Source organism: Phymastichus coffea, unplaced genomic scaffold, assembly GCF_024137745.1.
Source record: "Phymastichus coffea isolate CEN01 unplaced genomic scaffold, Cenicafe_Pcof_1.1 PCOF00083, whole genome shotgun sequence".
Lineage (NCBI taxonomy): Eukaryota > Metazoa > Arthropoda > Insecta > Hymenoptera > Eulophidae > Phymastichus > Phymastichus coffea.
The window spans coordinates 179,364-201,295 of NW_026706894.1; the positions used below are offsets into that span (position 1 = coordinate 179,364).

At 44.1% G+C, this 21,932-nt stretch overlaps 2 protein-coding genes across 4 annotated transcripts; one reads left to right on the top strand and one right to left on the bottom strand.

Annotated features, from left to right (window-relative positions):
* Positions 1 to 122: 122 nt before the first annotated feature.
* Positions 123 to 21,154, bottom strand: LOC131668799 (transformation/transcription domain-associated protein). The gene is made up of 19 exons (XM_058943238.1): positions 20,779 to 21,154; positions 13,139 to 13,315; positions 12,744 to 13,043; positions 12,487 to 12,678; positions 11,821 to 12,395; positions 10,365 to 11,748; positions 8,362 to 10,292; positions 7,728 to 8,288; positions 7,188 to 7,635; positions 6,207 to 7,120; positions 4,061 to 6,135; positions 2,875 to 3,969; positions 2,548 to 2,780; positions 2,309 to 2,471; positions 2,004 to 2,235; positions 1,842 to 1,935; positions 1,206 to 1,754; positions 921 to 1,134; positions 123 to 839 (listed from the first exon to the last, which is right to left on the bottom strand). The coding sequence occupies exons 2-19, from the start codon at positions 13,262 to 13,264 to the stop codon at positions 496 to 498; spliced, it is 11,430 nt and encodes a 3,809-aa protein (XP_058799221.1). The 5' UTR covers positions 13,265 to 13,315; positions 20,779 to 21,154; the 3' UTR covers positions 123 to 495.
* LOC131668801 (NACHT and WD repeat domain-containing protein 2) lies at positions 13,500 to 21,915 on the top strand. Of its 3 annotated transcripts, none has more exons than XM_058943239.1 (24): positions 13,500 to 13,829; positions 13,897 to 13,985; positions 14,276 to 14,392; positions 14,466 to 14,669; positions 14,736 to 14,880; positions 14,968 to 15,193; positions 15,259 to 15,457; positions 15,530 to 15,814; positions 15,898 to 16,235; positions 16,303 to 16,905; positions 16,974 to 17,079; positions 17,147 to 17,319; positions 17,379 to 17,811; positions 17,883 to 18,084; positions 18,144 to 18,267; positions 18,331 to 18,684; positions 18,747 to 18,965; positions 19,033 to 19,179; positions 19,248 to 19,453; positions 19,530 to 19,729; positions 19,818 to 19,987; positions 20,057 to 20,215; positions 20,287 to 20,476; positions 21,675 to 21,915. In XM_058943239.1, exons 1-24 carry the CDS (start codon positions 13,727 to 13,729, stop codon positions 21,834 to 21,836), a joined length of 5,154 nt encoding a protein of 1,717 aa, XP_058799222.1. In that variant the 5' UTR covers positions 13,500 to 13,726; the 3' UTR covers positions 21,837 to 21,915. The 3 variants fall into 3 exon arrangements, with proteins under 3 accessions (XP_058799222.1, XP_058799224.1, XP_058799223.1); XM_058943240.1 differs by having other exon boundaries at positions 13,804 to 13,829; positions 14,257 to 14,392; XM_058943241.1 differs by lacking the exon at positions 21,675 to 21,915 and having other exon boundaries at positions 20,295 to 20,461.
* The last annotated feature ends 17 nt before the right edge of the window (positions 21,916 to 21,932 follow it).

Here is a 21,932-nt window from a genome sequence, read left to right on the forward strand (position 1 = left end):
AAAATGTAATTTTGAACTTTGCAACTTGCGAATTAATATTGAATGATAAGTGAGTATATATTTTTTATGGTATAATTCAGGTTTAATTGTGAATATTAATCCAATGTCTTGTTTTTCAAATATTTATTGCATAATTGTCTGCCTCACACAAAAACGTTTCATAGTAAATATTACGCACACTTAATACTGAAAATAAATCGTGATATTTCTAAAAACTGAAAAAAGTTCTGTTTGTACTAGTCCAAGCACGTTCACATTATATACAAGGTATTTTCGTTAAACATCATTATTATCAATAAGTAAAAATTCCCGTGCATATCATTTCAATATGAGCATTATTCTACATTGAAAAAACATTCTTTTTTAACAATGACATTCCAACGTTATATACACTTTAAAATTAATGAGGCAAAGAAAAGTTATATCGCTTCTCTCGATTCACAGAAGAGAGCTTCGTACAAATAAACGTAAAAAATCATCATTTTCGTTTGCTTTTTACAGCCACGGATGCCAGGACGGATCCATGCGACAGAGATTATCATGGCTGTTAGCCGCCGTCACCAGGGTGCTGACTTTGCTGTCTGTACCGTCAAAGTGAGCCAAGGAATTCAGTCTTGTTACTATAGTGTTGACAGCACGTGTCACCATTGATATTAGTAACTCAGCCTTTATCTCGGTAGATCCCTCCGATACATTCCTCGAATCCTCATGTCGTTTGCTATGATCGGCGATTACTTCGTCACGAAGAATGGCTCGCAATATTGTGTGAATCTTGAATGACGGCTGGACTAAGCAGCGTGCTATGGCGATTGCACTTGCTGTCAGTGGTCCAGACACACCTAAAGCGCAACATAACAGTTTTATAATGATAATTCATTCATCAATTCATGTCGAATGAAAGACATTTTTTAATCTTTCACCTGTAGAAGTAAGGAATTCAAAAATATTAGGAGTCAGTCTGAAGGGAACTGGGCGATTGGCATCTAACTCTCCGGTTGTATCGTCAACGTCAAACTTGAAGTAAGCAATGTTGATCAAACCCGAATCTTGATGAACATACATCATATCTGGGTTCAATCTTGTCAGATGTAGCACGTATTCAGCAAAGCAGGCCAAAGATAGTTGCAAGGTAAACTGTCGAATCAGGATATTTATTAGCCATTTAAAAAATGCAAAAGAAAGCCGTTTTTCTAGAATTGGCATACCATTTTCCTGAACGTCCAGTAATCGGTTGCTCCTGGATAAGTTTTGACGGCCCAGTCTTTTAGCAAAGTTCTCGGTACCATACTGGACTGTACTTCCGTCAGAATATCCCTGAGCACCTGATGACTAGCTTGTGAACCTCTTGCTTGAACCGTTGCTAATCTTTCGTAATATCTGGCTATTGGAGCATCGTGCTCAATTCCTAATTTAGCACATCCTTGTTTGTAGATGTCTAACAATGATATTGAAGCTGGATTGTCTTCTACTAAACGCATTTGAGGTGAAACAGCTACAACTCGCGGTATGGTGAAATGTAAGAATCGTCGAGACGTTTCTTTTCGCTTTGTGAGGTAGTGATTGAGAAAGCGGAGTAGTTGGAGTACTCGTTCTTCACGTCTTGCATCGCCCAATCCTGCATCATTAACAACAAGGTAGGGATAAATACGACCGTTGTGGCCACGAATTCTTAAGCGACGAGCTGCTGTGTTGTGCCGCTGAACTACTTCTACTCGCGGCATGAATCGCGCGATTTTCACATAGTAATGGGAATGCTAAAAAATAATACCATACAATTTATTCAAAGAAATGAAGAGAATATTTTGCATAATTCTTTTGAGATTTAGAAGGTTGGCGTTTACCTTTGGTAAAAGAAATTCACCGGGCAGTTCCACTTCGGCAGTTTTCAAAGTAAAGTTGCTGAGGAAACGACACTTTTCTTCAATCAAGAATGATCTGCAAAAATTGATTATAATATAAACATAAAGCAAATTATTATTAGGTATTGTAATTGAAAAATTCACTTTGGCAGTTGTTTAGTTTTTCCTTCCAGTATTTTGATCCATTTCTTGAATTTGTTGATTAAGTTATGTAAAAGTCGCGCTCCTGGCGTACTGAAGTCAAAGTCACTAATAAACTTGGTTTTCATTTTTTGGAAATCAGGATCTTGAACTGTAGCTTGGGCTCTACGTGCTAGCGATTCATTGCCCGCAGATCCAAAGGTGTTTGTTATATTTTGCGAAGAAGAAATATTTTCTGTAAAACACACATAGATTTGTTATTTAAATATTAAGAATGAGAATGTTCGAAAATTTGAAATAATAATTACCAAAAGTTGAAACTAGTTTTTTGACAAAGTTGAGCGTATGCGGTGTGATCGTAGCTTCACTGACAGCCATGCGATTTTCAAAGGCTATTGCGTAACATTTGGCCAGACCCTGCCGTAACTGTCTTAATATTTCTTCATACCACGTTTCCCGGAACCAGACCAGCTAATTTTTACAAAATCAGAAAGTGAATTAAGAACATTTCTTATTATTAGATCTTATTTTAAAAATAATTTTTTACCTGATCAACAATACCCTCTAAACTCGAGAGTATCGTAGGGTGTATTTCTCTCTGAATATGCATGATCTTGGAACACATCCACATAGGAAGAGTAGCCTTTGTCTTTTCTTGCTGTTGTTGATTTACTTGCTGATGGATCGGTTGAGATTGCTGGCCCAGTGTTTGTTGACTAGTTGGATTTGGAAGTTGATGCATCGATAATCTTTGTAGTTGAGTGTCTAGCCCTCTAGTCGCTGTAACAAAAAGAATTAATTGTTTAATAAAAATTCTTTGATTGAATTATAAAATAAAAAATAACTTTTGATAAGATGTACTTATCAAACTCACCTAGTTCGCTACTCTTGAATTTCTCTCTCTGCTCGATCTTCAGGGTTAAGTACAATGTTCGAATTGAGAAATACACCGCCTGAGGAAACATTCTGCCGACTTGACTGAGCAAGTTCAGTATAACATTGCCCTCATATCTAACAAGACACATCATTAACTGAGGAATCCAAGGTAACCATTGTATGGGTGGTACTCCGACCGCATATTTATCAATCACATCTAAGAGTGAAGACTTTTCGTCATCATAGGTCAATAGCCATAAAACTTTCGCCAAGTATTTTCTCGACTTGCTCTCATTTTGATGTCTACAAGAATGCAGGAAGCATGTGATTGCTGAGGCACCCATGGTAATTTGTCTTGGATCTCGCGTGAAAATGCCCTCGAGATAATCACCCCAAAGAGCCCATGCTTTGACGAGAGTATCATGCAATTGCACAGCTGCTGAGAATGCCTTGTTTGCCTCCTCAGATCTTCCAATCTGTGCAAGTAACATTCCCTTCAAAGCATAGAATTCGGCGGTCATTTCCTTGGTGAAGTATTTCAAATTCGTAGATTCAATTACTTCAAGACCTTCCTGTAATTCATTTTTGCCAGAGACAGAAGCCATTTGCAAGTAGCACTTAACTTGCTGCCTAATCTTTTGGAAACAATCGACAATTGGCACACTTGGAATAGTGTAAATCCTCGACAATGAATCGAGACATACGCCACTGAGGCCATGTTTCCTAGCAATTTTACCGAAATGAATTATAGCTTGGGCTGAAGCATGAACACCGAGCATAGAGTGATTTGGTGTATTCTGTTCACCTTGTCCCTCATAATGGGACGATATGAAAGTATAATGATGTTGGCGCCAAGTAAAAATATCCGACCAGTGACTTAAGTCATCTGCGATTACAGGAAGCCTGTTGCGCCAAGTCTTCACGATGGCTTTCATGTCGTGCAATGATGAGCTACGACCATGCAATAGGCCTTGGTGAATTTGCATCGCCTCCTGAAGTTCCATTATCTGTTGGGCTGCTTGTAACAGTGGTAAGTGAATGTGGCTGACGATATGTGGAAGGCGGCGCCATTCGCGCATGCATAGTCCAGAGGCTGTGAAAGAAACGAACAAAATATGTGAAACATCGGTCATACTATTTTGAATCGGTCTTATTATTATAAAAATAAAAATAATTAAATGTACCTAGTTCTACGTAACGTTCAACAGCACTGAGATGTTGCTCTTCGGTATGACAGATGGCCAGGAAACCTCTGTACAAATTCACTTTCCACATCATCTCTTTGGGACAATGCTGCTCGATCTGTGCCAGAGCTTCTTTCATCTGTGTCCAATTAGGAATCCTCCAGGAGCTTTCTAAAATAAGGAATGGATTCTTCTCTGACTTCTTATTGCCATATTCCAGAAGCAAGTCCCATTGGTTGAGCTCTTTCGCACATCTTATCCAGTGTTGTTCCCACAGCAAGGCTTCCCTTTGCATTTTGAATGGAGCTGGAGTGGATACGTAGTCTTGCTTGTACCTTGTCATGGCTGAATCGTAAGCAGCTTGCGCTTGCTCGAAGAAACCTTGCTGCTCTAGAGCAATCGCTTGTACTGTTTCCTTGTAGTGCGCGTGCTTCTGCCACAATCCCGACCACATGTCTTCTTCACAGAGCAGCGAGTACATATCCGATAGAGAGTCTAGGACTTCAGTATGTAGGCTGTTGTCTGGCTCGAAGTCGTAACAGTCAGTGTCACGCTTCGTTTTCGACTGATTGTTGCCATTCTCGAAAGCCATCTGCTCGAGACTCAGTGTTATCCTATGCCACAAATTGTGTGATTTTCCCAAGTACTTCATGATCGAAGGCCTCATGGGTACAGATGGATTGCAATGGGATAAGGCTTCCAGGAAAGTGGCTATCGCGCTTGGATGGCAGTCCTTTTGTATAACGTGATTACCGCTGCAGAGGAATGGAACAATCTCGGCAATTGTAACGGCTTGCTGGTGTTCGTCCAAAATACTCCAAAGTCGTGGAAATATATCGAGCCAAACCCTCTCTGCGAGGTTAGTGTCCATGTGGCAGAGTTGGGCTGCGGCGTGAAGCAGCTGCTCGGTTTTGATTTGTTTGCAGTTCTCAAGGAATTCGGCTTGATTAGCTATTAGCTGTGTGAAAGTCGTTTGCTTGTTACCTGTGACTTCTTCAGGGGTTGTTACGGGATCGATGTTCGACAAGTCTATGTCCATAATTTCATCTTTGATTTCACCTGTTTCCATCATTTCTTGTGGTTCTTCCTTAATCAATGAGTACATGAGAAAACTCTTTTGTTCCTCGCTATCTACTTGGTTTATCAATGAATTGATGCTTGGCAACAATATATCTTGATTGGACATTTGTACCTGAGCGGTGGAATTAGCCGTAACAATCACTAATTCGATGCACTGTTTAATCCAGTAGTGTGGACCCATTGCATCCCAGCTCTGACTGCATATGATGTAGAGTAGTCTATCGTGAAGTCGGCGTCGCATGGAACCGTCGAATACCTCAAAGAATTTTGCTCTGATGTGAGGCTGTATACAACGGAGTCCGCTGAGGAATGCCGACTCGAGTTTCGCAGTCAATTCCGTCGATTTAAGCGTTTCATCTCTGTAAATATAGTTGACAAGCTCGAGAAACTGTCCATTCAACTCTAGATCATCAGGGAAACGCTTCTCCACGTATTGCATCATCTTCACCATCAGAATTGTTTTTTCTCTCATGCTTGGCGCTTGATTCGCCAACACAGGATTTTTATTCTTCATCCACTCCTCGAGCATCTTCGTTATTGCTTTCATCACCTTGATGTCTTGCGTTTTCTCTATCAGTCCCACTAAAATTGACCCGATGAACGATTTCCTCATTTCGACACCCATTACGGCGACTCTGTTCTTAACTAGATCTAGACTCATTATCAACAGTTCACTGCCAACTTGATTGTTCTCCGCTTGCGTTGGATGCAAATGGTCTTTAGCCATACGAAGCAGTACGCGCATGAACGATGAAATCATGCGGTCGATGTAGCTCTGATTGTTGGTACAAGCAGCTTTCAGCATCATTAAAGTACCGAACAAAGAGCTCGGTTGAGCGGTAGCGGTTTTTTCATAAAGACTTAGACCATCGGTGATGAATTTGCCAACCGTTGCATATAGCATTTCCAGTTCATCGTGCTTCGAAGAAATTGTCGAGTTTGTTGGTTCAGTTGGGAAAATTGTCATGAGTCGAGATAATAGGCCATGCACAAGTCTGAAAATATATTTTATACAAATCTTTCATATAATTTTGCAAAGATAAAAATGTAAATATAAATTACATGCCTGATAACTTTAGTATTGGTGTTTGCAATGCAAGCTCCCAAGCCACGTTGCAGAGGTTTGAAGCTCAAAAGAATCTGCTCTTTCTTCATGACGGTTAGCAAAAAGGTAAGGAGTTCCAAAGCAGTGCAAATATTTCCGAAATTTGGCTGGGTTGTTTCCACGCTAGCGAACACCTTGTCCAACCATCCAAGCTTCAAATCACACGATTGCGGCCACACGTCAGGTTTCAACGCCATTTTCAACAAAGCCACGCATCTCCTCGACAGTTGTTCTCCAGGATTACCCTGAGTAGTTGTGGCATCGTTCACTTGGCAAGCAAGTCTCAGTAAGAAGTTAAGTATCGCATCAGCGTGTGCACGTTCAATAGGCTTGGTCGCTCCTGGTTCTAACTTGGGTATTATAGGCGCACCTGAAGAAGCTACTGATGTGGCAGCAGCTCCCTGAGCAAGTCCAGCCTGACTAGCCAGACGTTTAGCCTCGGGTTCATCCCCGCTGGGGCGTTTCAAACCACTACTTGCTAAAGCCGTGGTGATCGGATCTGTGTTTTCGGACTCATCTTTGATACGCTGCAGCTCCCACTTAATGATAACCTCTGCCAGTTCGACCGCGAGTCGACGATGATCGATCGTCGCGGTGGGACTAAAACCGAGTCGTTGGATTGAATTGACCATATGGTTAAGAAGATGATGACGCACTGGATAGTAGACTTTGTAGTGTCGGACTACTAGTTGGAGGATGTGAAATAGTTGTTGCATTGAGTGACCTTCCTCCACAATAATTTTCTTCGTCCAATGAGTGAGCATCTTGAACCCATCTTCCATACGCACAGGCATAGCAGGTGTTATTATTTCTAGTGCTTGACGTACAACGTTACGCGCTTCGACTGCATGAGCTTTTAATAAACTATGGAATACCTGTGCGTATAACGTCATTTCTTAGCAATATTTCAATAAAATGAAAAAGCGAAATAAAATTACATACCTGCAAAACTATTTTTTTGTGGATCGCAAACTTAGCAATGACATGACTTAGCAAAAGATGACCGTGATATCTAGTAACGGGGTCAACGCAATTTTTCCCCAGTAAGCAAGGCCAAGCAAACGTCATGAGGCTCCGTAGTTTACTGCTTTGCCGTTTGTTCAAACTGTCGTGAATGTATTGAGGTGCCATTTCCACGAACAGACACGAGCATTGCAACAGAGCGATTCTCACGCAATCGATCGATGTTAGTGGATTTTTTGGATCGATGATTTTGGTAATAAAAACAGACACAATATTGTCCGGACTGTCTTGATGTGGTAAAGGAATACCAATTAACTTTATGTCTTCGCCTTTCTCAAAACTCACAGCTAAACACGGAATAAGAATAAGTTGAACTATTTTAGCTTTGAGTTCTGGTGTCATATTTGTTGGAAAGTGCTCAACAAATCTGTAAAGTACAATTTAAGAATAAATGAGTGTTCGTTATTACTAAATGTCGCGAATGATGAAATGACAAAAATGGTAATTTTATTAAATGACCTGTAGAACGCGTTTCTCTTCCACTCAACTGTGTACTCTTGTGCGACTGTATGCTCCAAAAAATCTCTTAAGAATTGAAAGTCGGGGACGTATCTGCCACAAGTTGCTCTTAGCAATTGGAACAGCAAATCAATATCATTAGGGTGATGACAGAAGTAGTGCAACAGAATCTTCACTATGAGTTTCGGTTCCTTCCAGTGGCAGAAGTCAATGCTGTCGACTTTCTTATGAAGCATATGATAATCGTCATTGCACCAAATTTGCCGAAGCGCCGTCACAAGTTGAGTTTGGCTGGACAACCACTGATCATCGAATTTGATCAATACTGAGACTATCCTGATAGCTTGATGCTGCAACTCACTCTTTTCATTATGGCTTAGTGCCGAGTTGATTTGCGAGTGAGCTAGCAGCATTGTGATTATGCGTGCAGTACTCTTTTGTAAAACATCTCTGAAGGGCTTGCCTTCTTTGTGTTTTATTAAGTACTCGAGGTACCGACTCCACTGTTGTTCCTTCACGTTATTGTCATTTAAGAATAAATTCAAAGTCTCGGTTGGATATCTACAAGTACAAGCAAAATATTTCGAATGGTAATCAAACAAATGTTCATGCCATTTTTCTAATCGACACTCACCTTAACAAAAATTTCATTAACGGTATTCTGAATGGACTGGATGCTTCAACAAGCAAGGCTTTTTCCGTTTGTAAAACCAGTCGGCACAATACATCAATGAACTTAGGCGTAGCTGCTGGAATCTGATGGAATATTCCAATGATCGTAGCAATCTTTTGCTCATTTTCTCCTGTCTTTGAAACTCCTTTGTGTGCATTGATTTGATTCTCTAACAGCTTTTTCAGATGTTGTAGCAACTGTTCACACAGAGTTATACTGAATGTCCCTGGGAACAATTGTGTCAAATAGGACAAACGTTTGACGTGATTAAGGCTTAGAGATCGATGATCTCCTAAATTTAAAAGCAACGGCCGCATAATCGCATGTACGGCCTCCATGTCAATAGGGAATCCGGCTATGAACTTTTGCATGCACTCAAAGGCAGTCTCTTGTAATTCCGTGTTAGGCTTTTCGAGAGCAGCGTACAACTTTTCGAAAATAATTTGGCGTTTGTCGATCATATAGTGACATGCAGCCAGAGCTCTCAACGCAGATTTTCGGATAGGTATGAGATTAGACACAGATTTATAACACGGAAGACGGTTCAGAGTAATATCCTCAGCTTCGTTCAACATCAAAAGCTCCTCGAAGAAAACTTTGTGCTCGACAATCTTGAGGTCGATAGTGAACAATCGAGGATTCAAAGTCGTGCAAAATGTGTTGCCGTCCATCAATCCTATTTGCGCATTAGCAGGCTGATGTCTCAATAAATGTTTCTTAGGTGGAATCATGTCTGCTAATACCTCCTTATGAGGTTCCATTACTTCGGTCAGAGACTTATTTTGCATCTCGGCTAGTAGTCTTAACGATGACATAGCTTCTTCTCTGACAATGGTATGCGGAGACGTTACCTGTCTAACTAATTCATGAGTGACATCATGCAAGGCTTTATTTTGTGCCTCTATTAAATCGACATTGCCTGGCTCTTGGATTCCCGGGTTCACGCAAACTCGAAGCATTTTCTCGAGATTTGTCTTGGCCATGTCTATGGCACCATTCGATACCTCGCCCGTCAAGTCCATCATCACAAAAATTAAAGCTCTAAGGAATACGAACATATGGTTCAATACCCACTTCGTGGACATGCGCTCGAACAAAAACTTGATGGCCATGCATCCACCAAGCTTGGAATACCACGCACGCTCGTAACACAACGAGCACATCCTCTCGGCAAGATATTCCATCAGAGGTAGCTGACATGCTCGCTCCTTGGAGCCGAGAATATTGGTGGATGTTTCGAGAATGAGCACGAGAGCAAGGTTACCTGGTTTACAAAGTTCTTTCTCCTCGTGGCCCATGATTACGGTCAGTGCATCGATAAGAACTAAAGGATCTTGGCCTTGAGGGCGATTTGGCCTATTTGTAAGACAGAACGGACCAGCTTGCTCAGCGATTGCTACCATCGTGTAATGACGGACGATACTGAACATCGTTCCAAGAACAGACTGTCGAAGTTCCTTGATTGCAGCTGCCACGAACAAGCCCGTAAGTGCGGTCTGTTGAACATTTCGTGCTACGCTGTCGAGACATTTGGGATGAGGCCCTTGTTGATGAGGAATCGTGCCTTCCTTGAACGACGGATGAGAAAAGAATTTGTACAGAGTGGCTTTGTCATCGTCTAGCCGAAGAGAGGCGGCGAGATAGCAATGAATGACTTCCCAACATTGCTTGCGGTAAAAAGGATCTGTGGTGTTTGATTTAAGAGCACAGAAGGCTGTATCGATGACCCTTTCTACAGGGACATCTATACCTTTTGTTGGCTCTTGGAAGAACGCTACGATCGCTGGTGAACTGGTTTCGCGATCGTTGTACTCTAATTTTTGTGGTTCGATCATCATTTTACGATTTCCACCACCGAACTTCCCGAGAACCCGGAATGCTACGTGAGCAACCTAAAAAAAATTTACGAGTGATTTTGCTAATCAAAGAGAACAAATATGTAAAAAATCTAAATATGTATTTACCTGATCTGTAGGATTGCGTAGCGTTCTCCAAAGTGCCTGCATTAAATCTGCTCTGACGGGCTGTATATGTTCATATAAGAAATCCGGCTGCAAATTGTCAACGCACAGCTCCAGTGTTCTTAAACCTTGGCTAACCAATGTATGGCTACCATTTAATGCTGATACCAGTGGATCCATCAGCATAGGGAGATATGGAAGCAAAGAGCTCAATCTAACTGGTACAGTTAGACAAAGTTCTACGAATAAATCTTTCATGTGTTGCTTGTGTAGCCCAGATTGTAATCTATTTAAACCTTCCAAGAGATTAGGTAAAAGTGGCAGGAACTCTTGGTACAATAGGTCGTGCGAACCTCCACCGATCGATCTAAATAACGCTCTCAATAACAAAAAATAGTTGTACGGTTCTTTTGCCGACATAGCTAACTCCATTGATCTGTTGACTATTTGATGGAGATGTGGACGTAACATATGTTCATTTTCTGCCGGAAATAGAGAAACACTACCAAACACCAACTTGAACAACCTCAAGTAAAGATTACTCCGGTCGACATTTGAACCCATGTCATCCATTCTTTCTAGGAGATATTCAACAAGAACCGTCGCGAAAATCGGCGAAGTTGTCGGGTTAGCCAAAAACGAGTTACCGACAATCTGCAGTGCAGCATTCTTGAAAATTCTTTCAACCATATAGTCAATTGTAGTGGAAAATATCTCTTGAAAGGTTTGAGGATTCATCATTGAAAAAACGCCACTGAAGTGCTCGAGTACTTCTTTTTCTTCTTTACTTCTCACTGTTTGTGGTTGTACTGGTCTGCCTGGTTGAGATAGTGCACCTATCGCCGGCGGACCTATTGTATAAATATCTAAGGCTTGCAATGCCCATTTGACAAGACGTATAAAGACAAGTGTTTCCTTGGGCTGAAACTGTTTAGACTGGACGTCACCGGTTTTACAGTTGGCGCAACCCCATGTAATCGTCTTCACACCACAAACAAGTGTCTTAACGAGACTTCTATAGTCAACGACATTACAATTCTGACTTTGTTGTGAAGGAAATCCAAATTTCGACTTTATGGGTTCTTTACTATTGTCTTCTTGCATGTCAACAATGTTGGACTTCGTGTCTTCAGCGTTAGCCGGCTTCTGCTCAGTGGCTGTTACAGCGGGAAGTAGTTTTGCCTTATTCAATAGAATAGGCATCTGCAATTTTGTGATAGTCTTGAATTTGAGCACGAAAACTTCGAGCATACGCATGAGAAGCTCGCGACCTTGGTTGCTATTGTCCGCGTCGGAACGTTGTCGAATACACTCGACTAGATTCAACAGTAACTTACAAGACATTGTTTGAATAGAAGTAGGTAGACTTTGATCGTGAACATTTTTGCTGTAAGAAAATCAAGGTTTACTATCGTATCCATCATCAGCAATTGAATTTTTTAAGCTTTCGACAATTTACCTGAATAAATGCACAGCTCTAGCTAGATCGACCAAAGGCAATAGCTGTCTAACGTGATGTACCAGATCGGCCAGAGTGGAGTAAGCCAACGGTCTCAACGATTCGTAAGTCGTCCAACCATGTCCCAGTAGCACTTCTTCGTCAAACAATCTTTCCATATGTGGCACGAATTTGGTCCTCAGTTCGGTGGCCAAAATATGCCTTGCGGCAATGAGTAATTCTTTCCTTAGATTGGCTACCTCCATTGGACACAGCGTCAATAGTCCCAGCATACCTTTGACCATCATACTATTGTGCTGCGCCACGACATCCATGTAAATGCGGATGATGTAGGCGAGGAACGACAAAGTCTTGATTTGTGCACCCATAAAGTCAACGAAGACCTCCTTATTGAAACCTGGAGAGGCGCGTTGTTGCGGACTTGGTTGGAGTGTTATTGTTGTCATAATCAGCGGTATGAAGTCCGCAACATCTTGGTGCACGTTTTGCTTGTAAATCTGATACATAAGCACCACGATTATCGGCAACTCTTGCAGAACCTTCAACGACAGCACAGCTTTCGGAATGAGATTGTACTGGAAAAAAAAGAGATCCCATGTTTTTGCGTTACGACTCTCTATTTAGCGAAGAAACGAATTCCGTCACCGAAGTTATGTTTACACTTACTGTAAGTTCAGAGCCATCAATCTGTTTATCAATTTGAATCGGCGTGACAGTGAAGGTCTCTTTTAACAATGCTTCGACATTTATGTCCGACAAGTCTTTGACCCTGATCGCTGGCCGAGGCTCAAAGATCTTTGGCAAATTCTTGGGCAGTTCACTGTATATTGATTTGACGAATTGTAGAAAGTTTTGAATCTACAAGAGGAAAAACAATCCAAATAGACATCGAATCTCAAAAGTAAAATGTATGTTGTACGAACCTCCGGATTGAAAGTCGGCCGATACTGCTTATGAAGCTCGATGATAATCCTCAAGCATACCAAAATATTCTCCTCGTTCTCCGTCTCAAGCAATTTGAGCATCAAGCTGAGTATCTGCTTGACGTAAGGCCTCAAGTGATCATTGGTTGGTAGCCTGTGGATCATCTCGAGAATCAGTTTCCTGACTAGTTGGATGTTGTACTCGGAGATGAACAGCGGCTCGCCTTCTTGCAGTATCTTCAGGAAATTCTTCATCATGTGATCGAGGAAGCTCGGATATTGAGGCGAACTAAGGATGACCTGGAATCAATGGGAAGTCGAGCGAATCGATAGTGGCGTACAACAGGTGTGTTTAGCCTCTCGGCCCCGCGCGACGCACGCGAACACACACGCACCTCGAAATTTTCCGACATCTCCTGTGCCGCTTTGAGCTTCGTCTCGTCCTTGGCGTTCGGATCAGCCAGCAAGGTGACGTGCGATCGATAGGTGTTCATTTGAATGGCTGGATCTATCGGTGCCATTGCGTTTGATTATGGACTCCGCCCTGTAGTCGAAAGCGATGGATGCAACTGCTGAAATGAGAAAGCATATCGCTGTAATCTGCTTTGACCCACATGGAGTATAATCAATCTGCGAGTAAAGTCTCTTTAGTGAGGGGGGTGTGGGCGATAAACAAGGCCATGGCAACCGAGCTTTCGAGTTACGTCCTAGCTCTCCGTGACGAGAGTCAGTGTCAGTTGAGTGTCTGCACGCGACTCCAGTCCAGGGCGACGTGCGCCTCTCGAAAGACCTTTACCTGCGATTCGACGCGGCTACGATTTCAAATTGAAAAACAAGTGCGTCGCGAACGAGAGCGACAGACTGGACGCGTGGAACAATTAATGTATCCGGCGTGGAGGGAGGAGTGATCAAGTCTTGATCGCGCGATGCGCACCAAATCGCGGCGTTGTTAACGTCCGCATTGCGCTCGAAAGCTTGGCACGATGGACGAGAAGACGATCGACCGAATTTTCGCGGGCTCGCTGGAGCAGCTGCCCGCGGTCAGCTCCAAGATCGTCCGGATTTTCACTAGCTCGACATTCACGGGTACGTCGCTGCCTCGTGCTTTCGTTCGCACGTTCGACACTAGTAATACATCTTTCGTGTGCTGCAGACACAACGATGGAGAGGAATACTCTGATGGCGCAATGCTACCCGAGGTTGAAGGACTACTGTCGAGAGAAACACGGTTTGGAGTTTCAGGTGAGCACGCGAATATTCGGATTATTCCTTTGCTGTCTATTTCGAAAGGCCCGAGAATTGCACGTAGCGCCGTAACCGACGCGCGTTCCGACATTCGCGGCGCTGACCTTGAAAGTGAATCGTGGGCGAGAGTAATCGATCTGGTACCGAGCCGCCAGCGCCTCAGTGCGGTACCAGGCGGCACGCGCTGCTCGTGCCGAGCCTGGCCTGTCGCGGGGGGGGGGGGGGGGGGGGACGACAACGACTACGACGACGACGACGACGACTGTAGGTCACTGTGCGCGTGACAGGTGGTGGACATGAGATGGGGCGTGCGCGACGAGGCGACCGACGACCACATGACCACCGAGCTGTGCATGCGAGAGATCGAGAACTGCCAGCGACTGTCTATGGGGCCGAATTTCGTGGTGAGTAGAGCGAGCGCCGTCGCCGGCCGGCTGGCGGCCTCCGCTGAAGCCGTCGATCGTTCCGGTGGGGCAGGTATTCCTCGGCCAGAAGTACGGCTACAGGCCGATACCGACCTACGTGCTGAGCTCGGAGTTGGAAATGCTGAGAAGCGAGCTGGACGTCCAGGGCTGCGACGTGAGCGTGCTCGACCAGTGGTACAAGAAGGACAGCAACGCCGTGCCGCCCACCAGTATTCTTCAGCCGATATCTTCCATCCTGAAGAACTTCAACAACAAGGTGAGACGAGCACTGCGGCTGGTATTCGCTCTGCGCTGACCCGCGGCCGAGCTTCTCTCGTTGCAGAGGATACCGAAGCTGCAGCAGGAGGACCAGGCGATCTGGTGGGACACGATGGTCAAGATGCAGAAGCTCTTCCGCAAGGGCGCGCAGGCTCTGTTCAACAGCGGCAAGTTCGACAAGGACACGATGCACAATTACTTCATGTCCGGTAACGACAGCTCTCGCGCGCGATCGCTCGACGCTGCTCTTTCTCACTGGTCTGTGCTTCTCGTTGCTCTTTCTCGGCGGCGCGCAGTGACCGAGCGCGAGGTGATCAACGGCATCCTCAACGTGAAGAACACCAAGAACCACTGTCTCGCCTACATACGCATAATCAACAACATCAACCTGCAGAACCTGCGCAAGGCCAGCTTGTACCTGGACATCCTGAACAGGAGCTTGGACAACGAGGCCTCCAAGCTGCTGTCGGACCTGCGCGACACGAGGGTGCCCAACAAGATCGAGGACTCCAACTTCCAGAAGTGAGCGCAAGTGCGAGAGGGGGCGTCGGCGCCGAGTCTAACGGAAGCGAACGGTGCGTATGCAGGTACGTGATCGAGTGGATAGGCCGCGAGGGCTTGGATCCGGAGACGCACGGCGAGTACCTGCAGGAGTTCGTGACGCATTTCTACCGCAACATCGTTAAGTTGGTCGATCGAGCGATGAAGAAGGAGGACAGCTCGGCGCAGGGCCAGATAATCACGGAGATCCTGCAGCATCTGCACGCCTGCAACAACTCCGTGAAGGTAGGGGGAGGGGGGGACGGCGGCTGCCGGTCGGCCGAGCGACCCGCCACGCGAGCAACGCTTTGCTTGTAGGTCTTCTTCGGCCGAGAGGACAACCTGGTGCGCATCCGGCGCTACATGCTCGACAGCGGCGACAAGCCGCTGGTACTGTACGGCGAGGGCGGCTGCGGTAAGACGTCCCTGCTGGCCAAAAGCGCCGGACTGTCGAACCCGCGGGCCGCGAGGAAGGACAAGGACGCCGCCGCGGAGGAGGCCTGCTGGTTCGAGGGCAAGAGGCCCATCAGCGTGATCAAGTTCCTGGGCACCACGCCCGACAGCAGCGCGCTCACGCCCACCCTCGTCTCCATCTGCCAGCAGGTCGGGGGAGCCGACGCGTCTCGCGAGCGCGAGGGAGAGGCTCGCGTCGACGCCCGCTCTCACGTCGCCCGCTCTGCCCGCAGATCTCGTACAATTACATGCTACCGTTCGACGACATCCCCGACGACCTGGTGCCTCTGACGGCCCACTTCAAGCACCTGCTCACGCTGGCCACGGCGGAGCAGCCGATCTTGCTGTTCCTCGACAGCGTGGACCAGCTGACGGGCACCCAAGGCAACAAGCTGTCCTGGCTGCCCACGCGCCTGCCGGCCCACGTCAAGATGATCCTGTCGTGCGCAGCCGAGCAGTCCAATCCCGTGATCTCGCGCGACTACCACTTGCTCAGACGGATGATCGACCACGAGGACTGCTTCATCGAGGTGACGGCTCTCGGCGAGGACCTGGCCATGGAGATCGTCAAGTACGTAGGCGAGAGCCGGCGAACGAGATCGATCGATAGACTCGCGTGTGTCGCGTCGACTCGACAGGAAGTGGATGCACAAGGCGCACCGCGACCTCAACAACTATCAGTGGCGTCTGGTCGCCAACGCCATTTCCAAGTGCTCGCTACCGATCTTCGTGAAGCTCGTCTACGCGGAAATCTGCCGCTGGCGCAGCTACACGAAGCCGGCCGACACCCACCTGGCCAACACAGTCATGGACAGCATCATGATGCTGTTCGAGAGGATCGAGAAGCAGCACGGCAAGATTCTCGTGTTCCACGCGCTGGCCTACATCACCGCGGCCAAGTCCGGGCTGTCCGAATCCGAGCTCGAGGATCTGATCTCGCTCGACGACAAGGTGCTCGACGACGTCTACCAGTACCACTTGCCGCCCGTCCGGCGCATTCCGCCGCTGCTCTGGACGAGGATCAGGAACGACCTGCCCAACTACCTGAGCGAGAGAGAGGCCGACGGGGTGAGCGTGCTCAACTGGTACCACAGGCAGTTCAGAGACGCGGCCAAGGAGAGGTACTTCAAGAACTTGAACTTGGCCACCTATTTCCACTCGATGATCGCGGATTACTACCTTGGCATTTGGGGCGGCGGCACGCCCAAGCCTTTCAAGTTCACCGAGATACAGAGGCACAGGTACGCGACGCGTCTGTGGGCCGATTTGACGATCGAGTAGGTTCACAGCCGACGCCTCGAACGCGCAGGTTCAATCTACAGGACAAGGAGGGCGTGGCCGATCGCAAAGTACCGGAACAGCCGCTGGCCTTTTACTCGAAGGAGGGGAGCATCACCAGATACAACTTGCGAAAGGTATAGGGCTGCTCGGCGACGAGCGCCCGCGCGCGAGCCCCAGTCAAACGCCACCGACCGCTTTCAGTTCGGCGAGCTTCCCTACCACTTGGTGCGGGCACGCCGCTTCAACGACCTCTTCGAGAGCGTGCTCTTCAACTACGAGTGGCTGCACGCCAAGCTCAGCTCCTGCCCTCTGCAGGCGGTCCTGTCCGACTTTGAGGACGCGTGTCTCAACATCGACGATCAGAATCTGGTCAGGTATGCGCCGCGCCACGCCAGCCCCTGTGACCGGCCGCCAAATTGCCCCCTCCCCGCAGGGAGCTGATGCTGGTGGCGGACGCGCTGAGGCTCGGCGGCGCGATCCTCGGCAATCATCCCGACATGCTCGCGCCGCAGCTGGTCGGCCGACTGCTGCCGGAGATCGGCAACAACGTCAACGTCCGCATGCTGCTGCGCGCCTGCGACGCCGACGGCGCCAAGGACTGCGCCCTCCTGCCGCTCTATCACTGTCTGCACACGCCCGGGGGACCCCTCAAGTACTCCCTGGAGGGACACCAGTTCGCGGTGTTCGGATTTTGCCTGACCTCGGATTACCGCTACGTCGTGTCGATATCGAACAAGTTCATCACTTGGGACTTGAGCACCAGCGACATGACGAGGGACGTGAGTCCTGGCATCGAGGGCATAATGCAGCAATTGGTGATGAGTCCGGACAACAGATACGCTGCTGCTTATACGAATAACAACCAGGTGAAGACTTCGTTTTCTCTGTGTTCTTTATTTACAGCGATCGAGTTTTTGGGACTTTTGCTTTGCGTTAGTCGGTGGTTTTGAACACGTTGACGAGCGAATTCGTCATCATCGACAACCCCTTACCGGAAGAGGCGAAAGTCTGCGGCGTCTACCTCATGAATCAGTTTGCTTTTATCTACGGTAAGACCGGCTGGTGTCGATTCGATTTGCGAGGCAACTTGCTGAGCAATCACACTAGTCCGGAAGATACGAATCAGTGGTCCATATTGGGTAAGTAACACAATGTCGAATGTACCATTCGAGCGTCGTTGAGGAAAAATCTCCCGCAGAATTGGAATATACAACGCTGGACGACTACAGAATAATATTTTGGACGAATCATCTGGACGACCCGATGATGCTGCTGCATACTTATCGGAAGAAAATGTTTCTGGAACCGTTTCACTTTCACAGGTAGGCCGAATTATTCTTGGGCGTGGCGAACTTCAAAACTGATCCTGCGTCTATGCGCTTCAGTGCAATGGCAATGACCAAGGACAAGCAAACTCTGTACACTTGCACAACGACAGACGTATACAAAGTAACCAAATACACGATCAGCGAAGGTTCAACGCAGTGGGACGAAGTCTTGGAACTTCCGCGAACGTACAACGACGATCTCGAGTACATGTTGCAACTGAAGCTTAACAAGGAGGAGGACACATTGCTAGCCACAACGGGTAATGGTTTTGTTGTTTGGTTCTTGCTGAGCCAAACTGAGCCAATTGTGTTAATGCTTCCAAATGGAGTTCGAAACATAAGTACGAAAATGATGTGCTCAAACTCGATTATGATAGACGGCACAAAGAAATACGCAGTAGCCGGTGTCAGGTATGGCTTTTCGAATTTTTCACAAAGAGTAATTATTATCCAGTACTGATTGTCTTATGCAGGAAAAATTTGTACGTATGGAGCTTGGATAAGCCAGAGTTAGTCAAGATTTTAGATGCTCATTTTGCAAGAATCATTCAATTAGAAGCTTTAACTATTGGTAACTGGAACAGTGTTATTACATCTAGCATAGACAGAAGTGTCAAGGTGTGGAATATTAATAATATTTTCGAGCAAGTTCATGTTATCGATAGGCATGAGCTCCAAATTGATTCGCTAAGGTAACTTTACAAAATAGTCAATACAAAGTAGTTCGTCGAAAGGAATTCTTAAGTGTTGTAATTCAAGTTTGGCAGAGAATTGTAATCTCGCTGTAACTGTAACAAGAGGATGCGTTGGAGTGTGGGACATACAAGCTGGCAAGTTAATTTCAAAATTGGCAGACAGTCCCTTGGGTGCCATTGTCACTCATGCTTGTATAACTCACGATGGGAGGTAAATATTTTCTAATTGTTAAACAATCTTCTCAATTAATGAAAAAGTAAATAATAATTTAATTTTAGGTATATTATTTCAACTGAGTCAGGAAATGTATTAATTTGGAATCGTATCACAGAACAAGTTTTATTCAAAGATGAGCAAGCAGATGTTAGACAATTAATGCTTATTCAAGATGGTTCAAGATTTGCTACAGTATCTAGACCAAATAATTCTCCCGGTATTGAATCAATAAAAACTACTGCTACATTTATAATGAGAAGCATACCTGGTAATTAAAAAAAATTTAGTCAAAGTTAATTTGCTTTTTATTAACAATCATAAAAATAATCTTCATTGGTTTCAAGATGGTACCACATTATTTATTTTTGAATACCCTGTAAGGAGTAATACTGGTATTCCATTTAGAGAAGTTGTTATAACTTGCGATGGGAATCATCTTGTTGTACCAGCTGCAGAGAAAGGAAGTCGAGATTGCATAATGGTTTACAATGCAAAAACTGGAGTTAATATTAGTAAAATACCTATTAAATTACCAGGATTCAAGGTGAATCCAATAAAATATTATTGTATTCTACATCAAAAATAATAACAATAAACTTCAAATTATCTACTCCAATTACCCAATTTTATAGGATATTATTGCCATTGTACCAATGCCAAACAAAGCATCATGGGTTGGCATCATTGGCTCTGACAGAGGTAGTGTTTTAGATATAACTAAAAAGAAAATCATTCGTTCCATTCCAAAATGGAGTGGCAATATAAGTAAAGATGGAAAATACACCTTGTATGCTCCTAGCAGGTAATTTAATTAAAGCCAATTCAAACGCTGATAAAATGAAATATTATATAATCTTTGTTTGTTATAAAGAGGTGGATTAGAACTCATTGAATTGAAAAAAGGAACTACTATAAAGACCTATATACCAAAAGTAGCAGAAGGTGTTTTCACAATTATTTCAATGTTTAATAGAACAGATGAATATGTTTTGTATTACCATAGTGGTCGTAAGACCATTAGAGTATTCAGGTATGTATTTCAAATAATATAAACTTAGTATTAAATCAGTATATAACTGCCTAATCCATTATTGATATAAGATCATCAGATTGTCAAATGATAGCCAACTACAGAGTACAGGCTGAACTAAGTGCTATTGACAGTACCTATGATGGACGTGGAATAGTTTTAGGAACAGTTGATGGCTGTGTATCAGTACTAGCAATAGCAGATCCTCATAAACCAGAAATAAAAGAGTATCTTGCCAACCTCCCTTCACGGGATGAGAAGGTTTGCTTAATGTTATTTTTTACCTAATAAATATTAAATGTATATACTAAAATAGAATGAAATCAAAATAAAATTCAGGAATTGGTAGAATAGGAAGGAAAAAACATTTGTGCTACGAGCTGATTGATATAATGTTATTGCTGCTATTTACATAGGACTCGCACATGTTCTGAATTTATAATTGCAGTAGATGAAATACGTTAATGAATTGAAAACACATTCAGCGAGCGAACTAAACTTTAATTTAAAAAATATGTCATTTATATTAATAATTACTTTAAAAAAACTTTTCTAATACAAACCTTGTTATTGGTTATGCCTCGGCGTGGTAGACGCCGACTCAGTAACTTCTATAGCATGTTTCCCGACGATACTTTTATTGCTATTCTTAGCATCTTCATTTATTTAAATTTTGATCATGATGCGATTAACGATGAACACATTTTGCTTTGAAAAATTAAACTGCAGTTCCAACTTGCGCGAAAACTAACGAAGCATTAGCAAGCAAAAGTATGTTTCGACTTTCTCGATCGCTCATCGCTTATCTACAATGGCTTAATAGAATAGATCGCATTATCTTATCCTTAAACCTATATTCAATGAATATACGTGGGAGCGCTTCAATGACTTAAAACTATTGTAGCATTATACTTCCATAAGCCAAATCATAAATAATAACTGCACGTTTACAAAAAGATATTATTATTGTTAATAATAACCAGATAAAAAGGAGATAATCTAAATAACTTTATCTTACTAATCGAAAGTTCAATGAACATTCGATTGTCATGGTATTTGTGATAGAAAATAGTTAAATTATATCAAGGTATTTGCGCAATGCATTACGCAAATAATAATGTTTGATTAACGGTCAATACACGTGATTTTCTTTGTAGGACCTGCAAAAATTGAAAAAAATTGTAACCTTCAAGACATCTCGATTAGTTATACGCCCAATCAGCGTCAGATACTTTTAATATGCGCGAACTTTTAAAAATTAATTTCATTGCGAGCACGTGTTCTTAAAATGACCGACATGATGTAATAATTGACGATATAATTAATCTGGAAAGTGTCATTAAGTGTCTGTAAAGTTATAACTGATTTAGTTTCCAAGATAAATATTTTCTATGTATATTTCTTGTGTCAATTGATCATAAATACAACTGGTTTTGTAATTATTTCTTTATATTTGCAGTGGAAAAAGCGAATGGAAAAGCAAAAAGCAGCGATCAAGTTCAAGGCAGCAGTTCGTATAACTCGAGTGACACATGACCTGACAAATCTTGTACGTTCTGAAAATTCATCAAACGTGAGCAGTGATGTTGTAGAAGAGCGATTCGGGGAAAGTGACATATAATTTGCAAAATCAAAGAAATTGATGTATTGATTAATTGAATAAATTCAATTTGATAAAGAAAGGTTGTTCTATAAATAATTGAGGCAATAAATAAAA

Coding starts and splice junctions, on each gene's coding strand:
- LOC131668799 (XM_058943238.1), bottom strand. CDS start 13,264: ATGGCACCGATAGATCCAGCCATTCAAATGAACACCTATCGATCGCAC. Junction 10,293..10,364: donor TACGCAATCCTACAGATCAG/GTAAATACATAT, acceptor AATTTTTTTTAG/GTTGCTCACGTAGCATTCCG. Junction 2,781..2,874: donor ATTCAAGAGTAGCGAACTAG/GTGAGTTTGATA, acceptor TTTTTGTTACAG/CGACTAGAGGGCTAGACACT.
- LOC131668801 (XM_058943239.1), top strand. CDS start 13,727: ATGGACGAGAAGACGATCGACCGAATTTTCGCGGGCTCGCTGGAGCAG. Junction 16,906..16,973: donor ACCGAGATACAGAGGCACAG/GTACGCGACGCG, acceptor TCGAACGCGCAG/GTTCAATCTACAGGACAAGG. Junction 18,085..18,143: donor GAATCAGTGGTCCATATTGG/GTAAGTAACACA, acceptor AATCTCCCGCAG/AATTGGAATATACAACGCTG.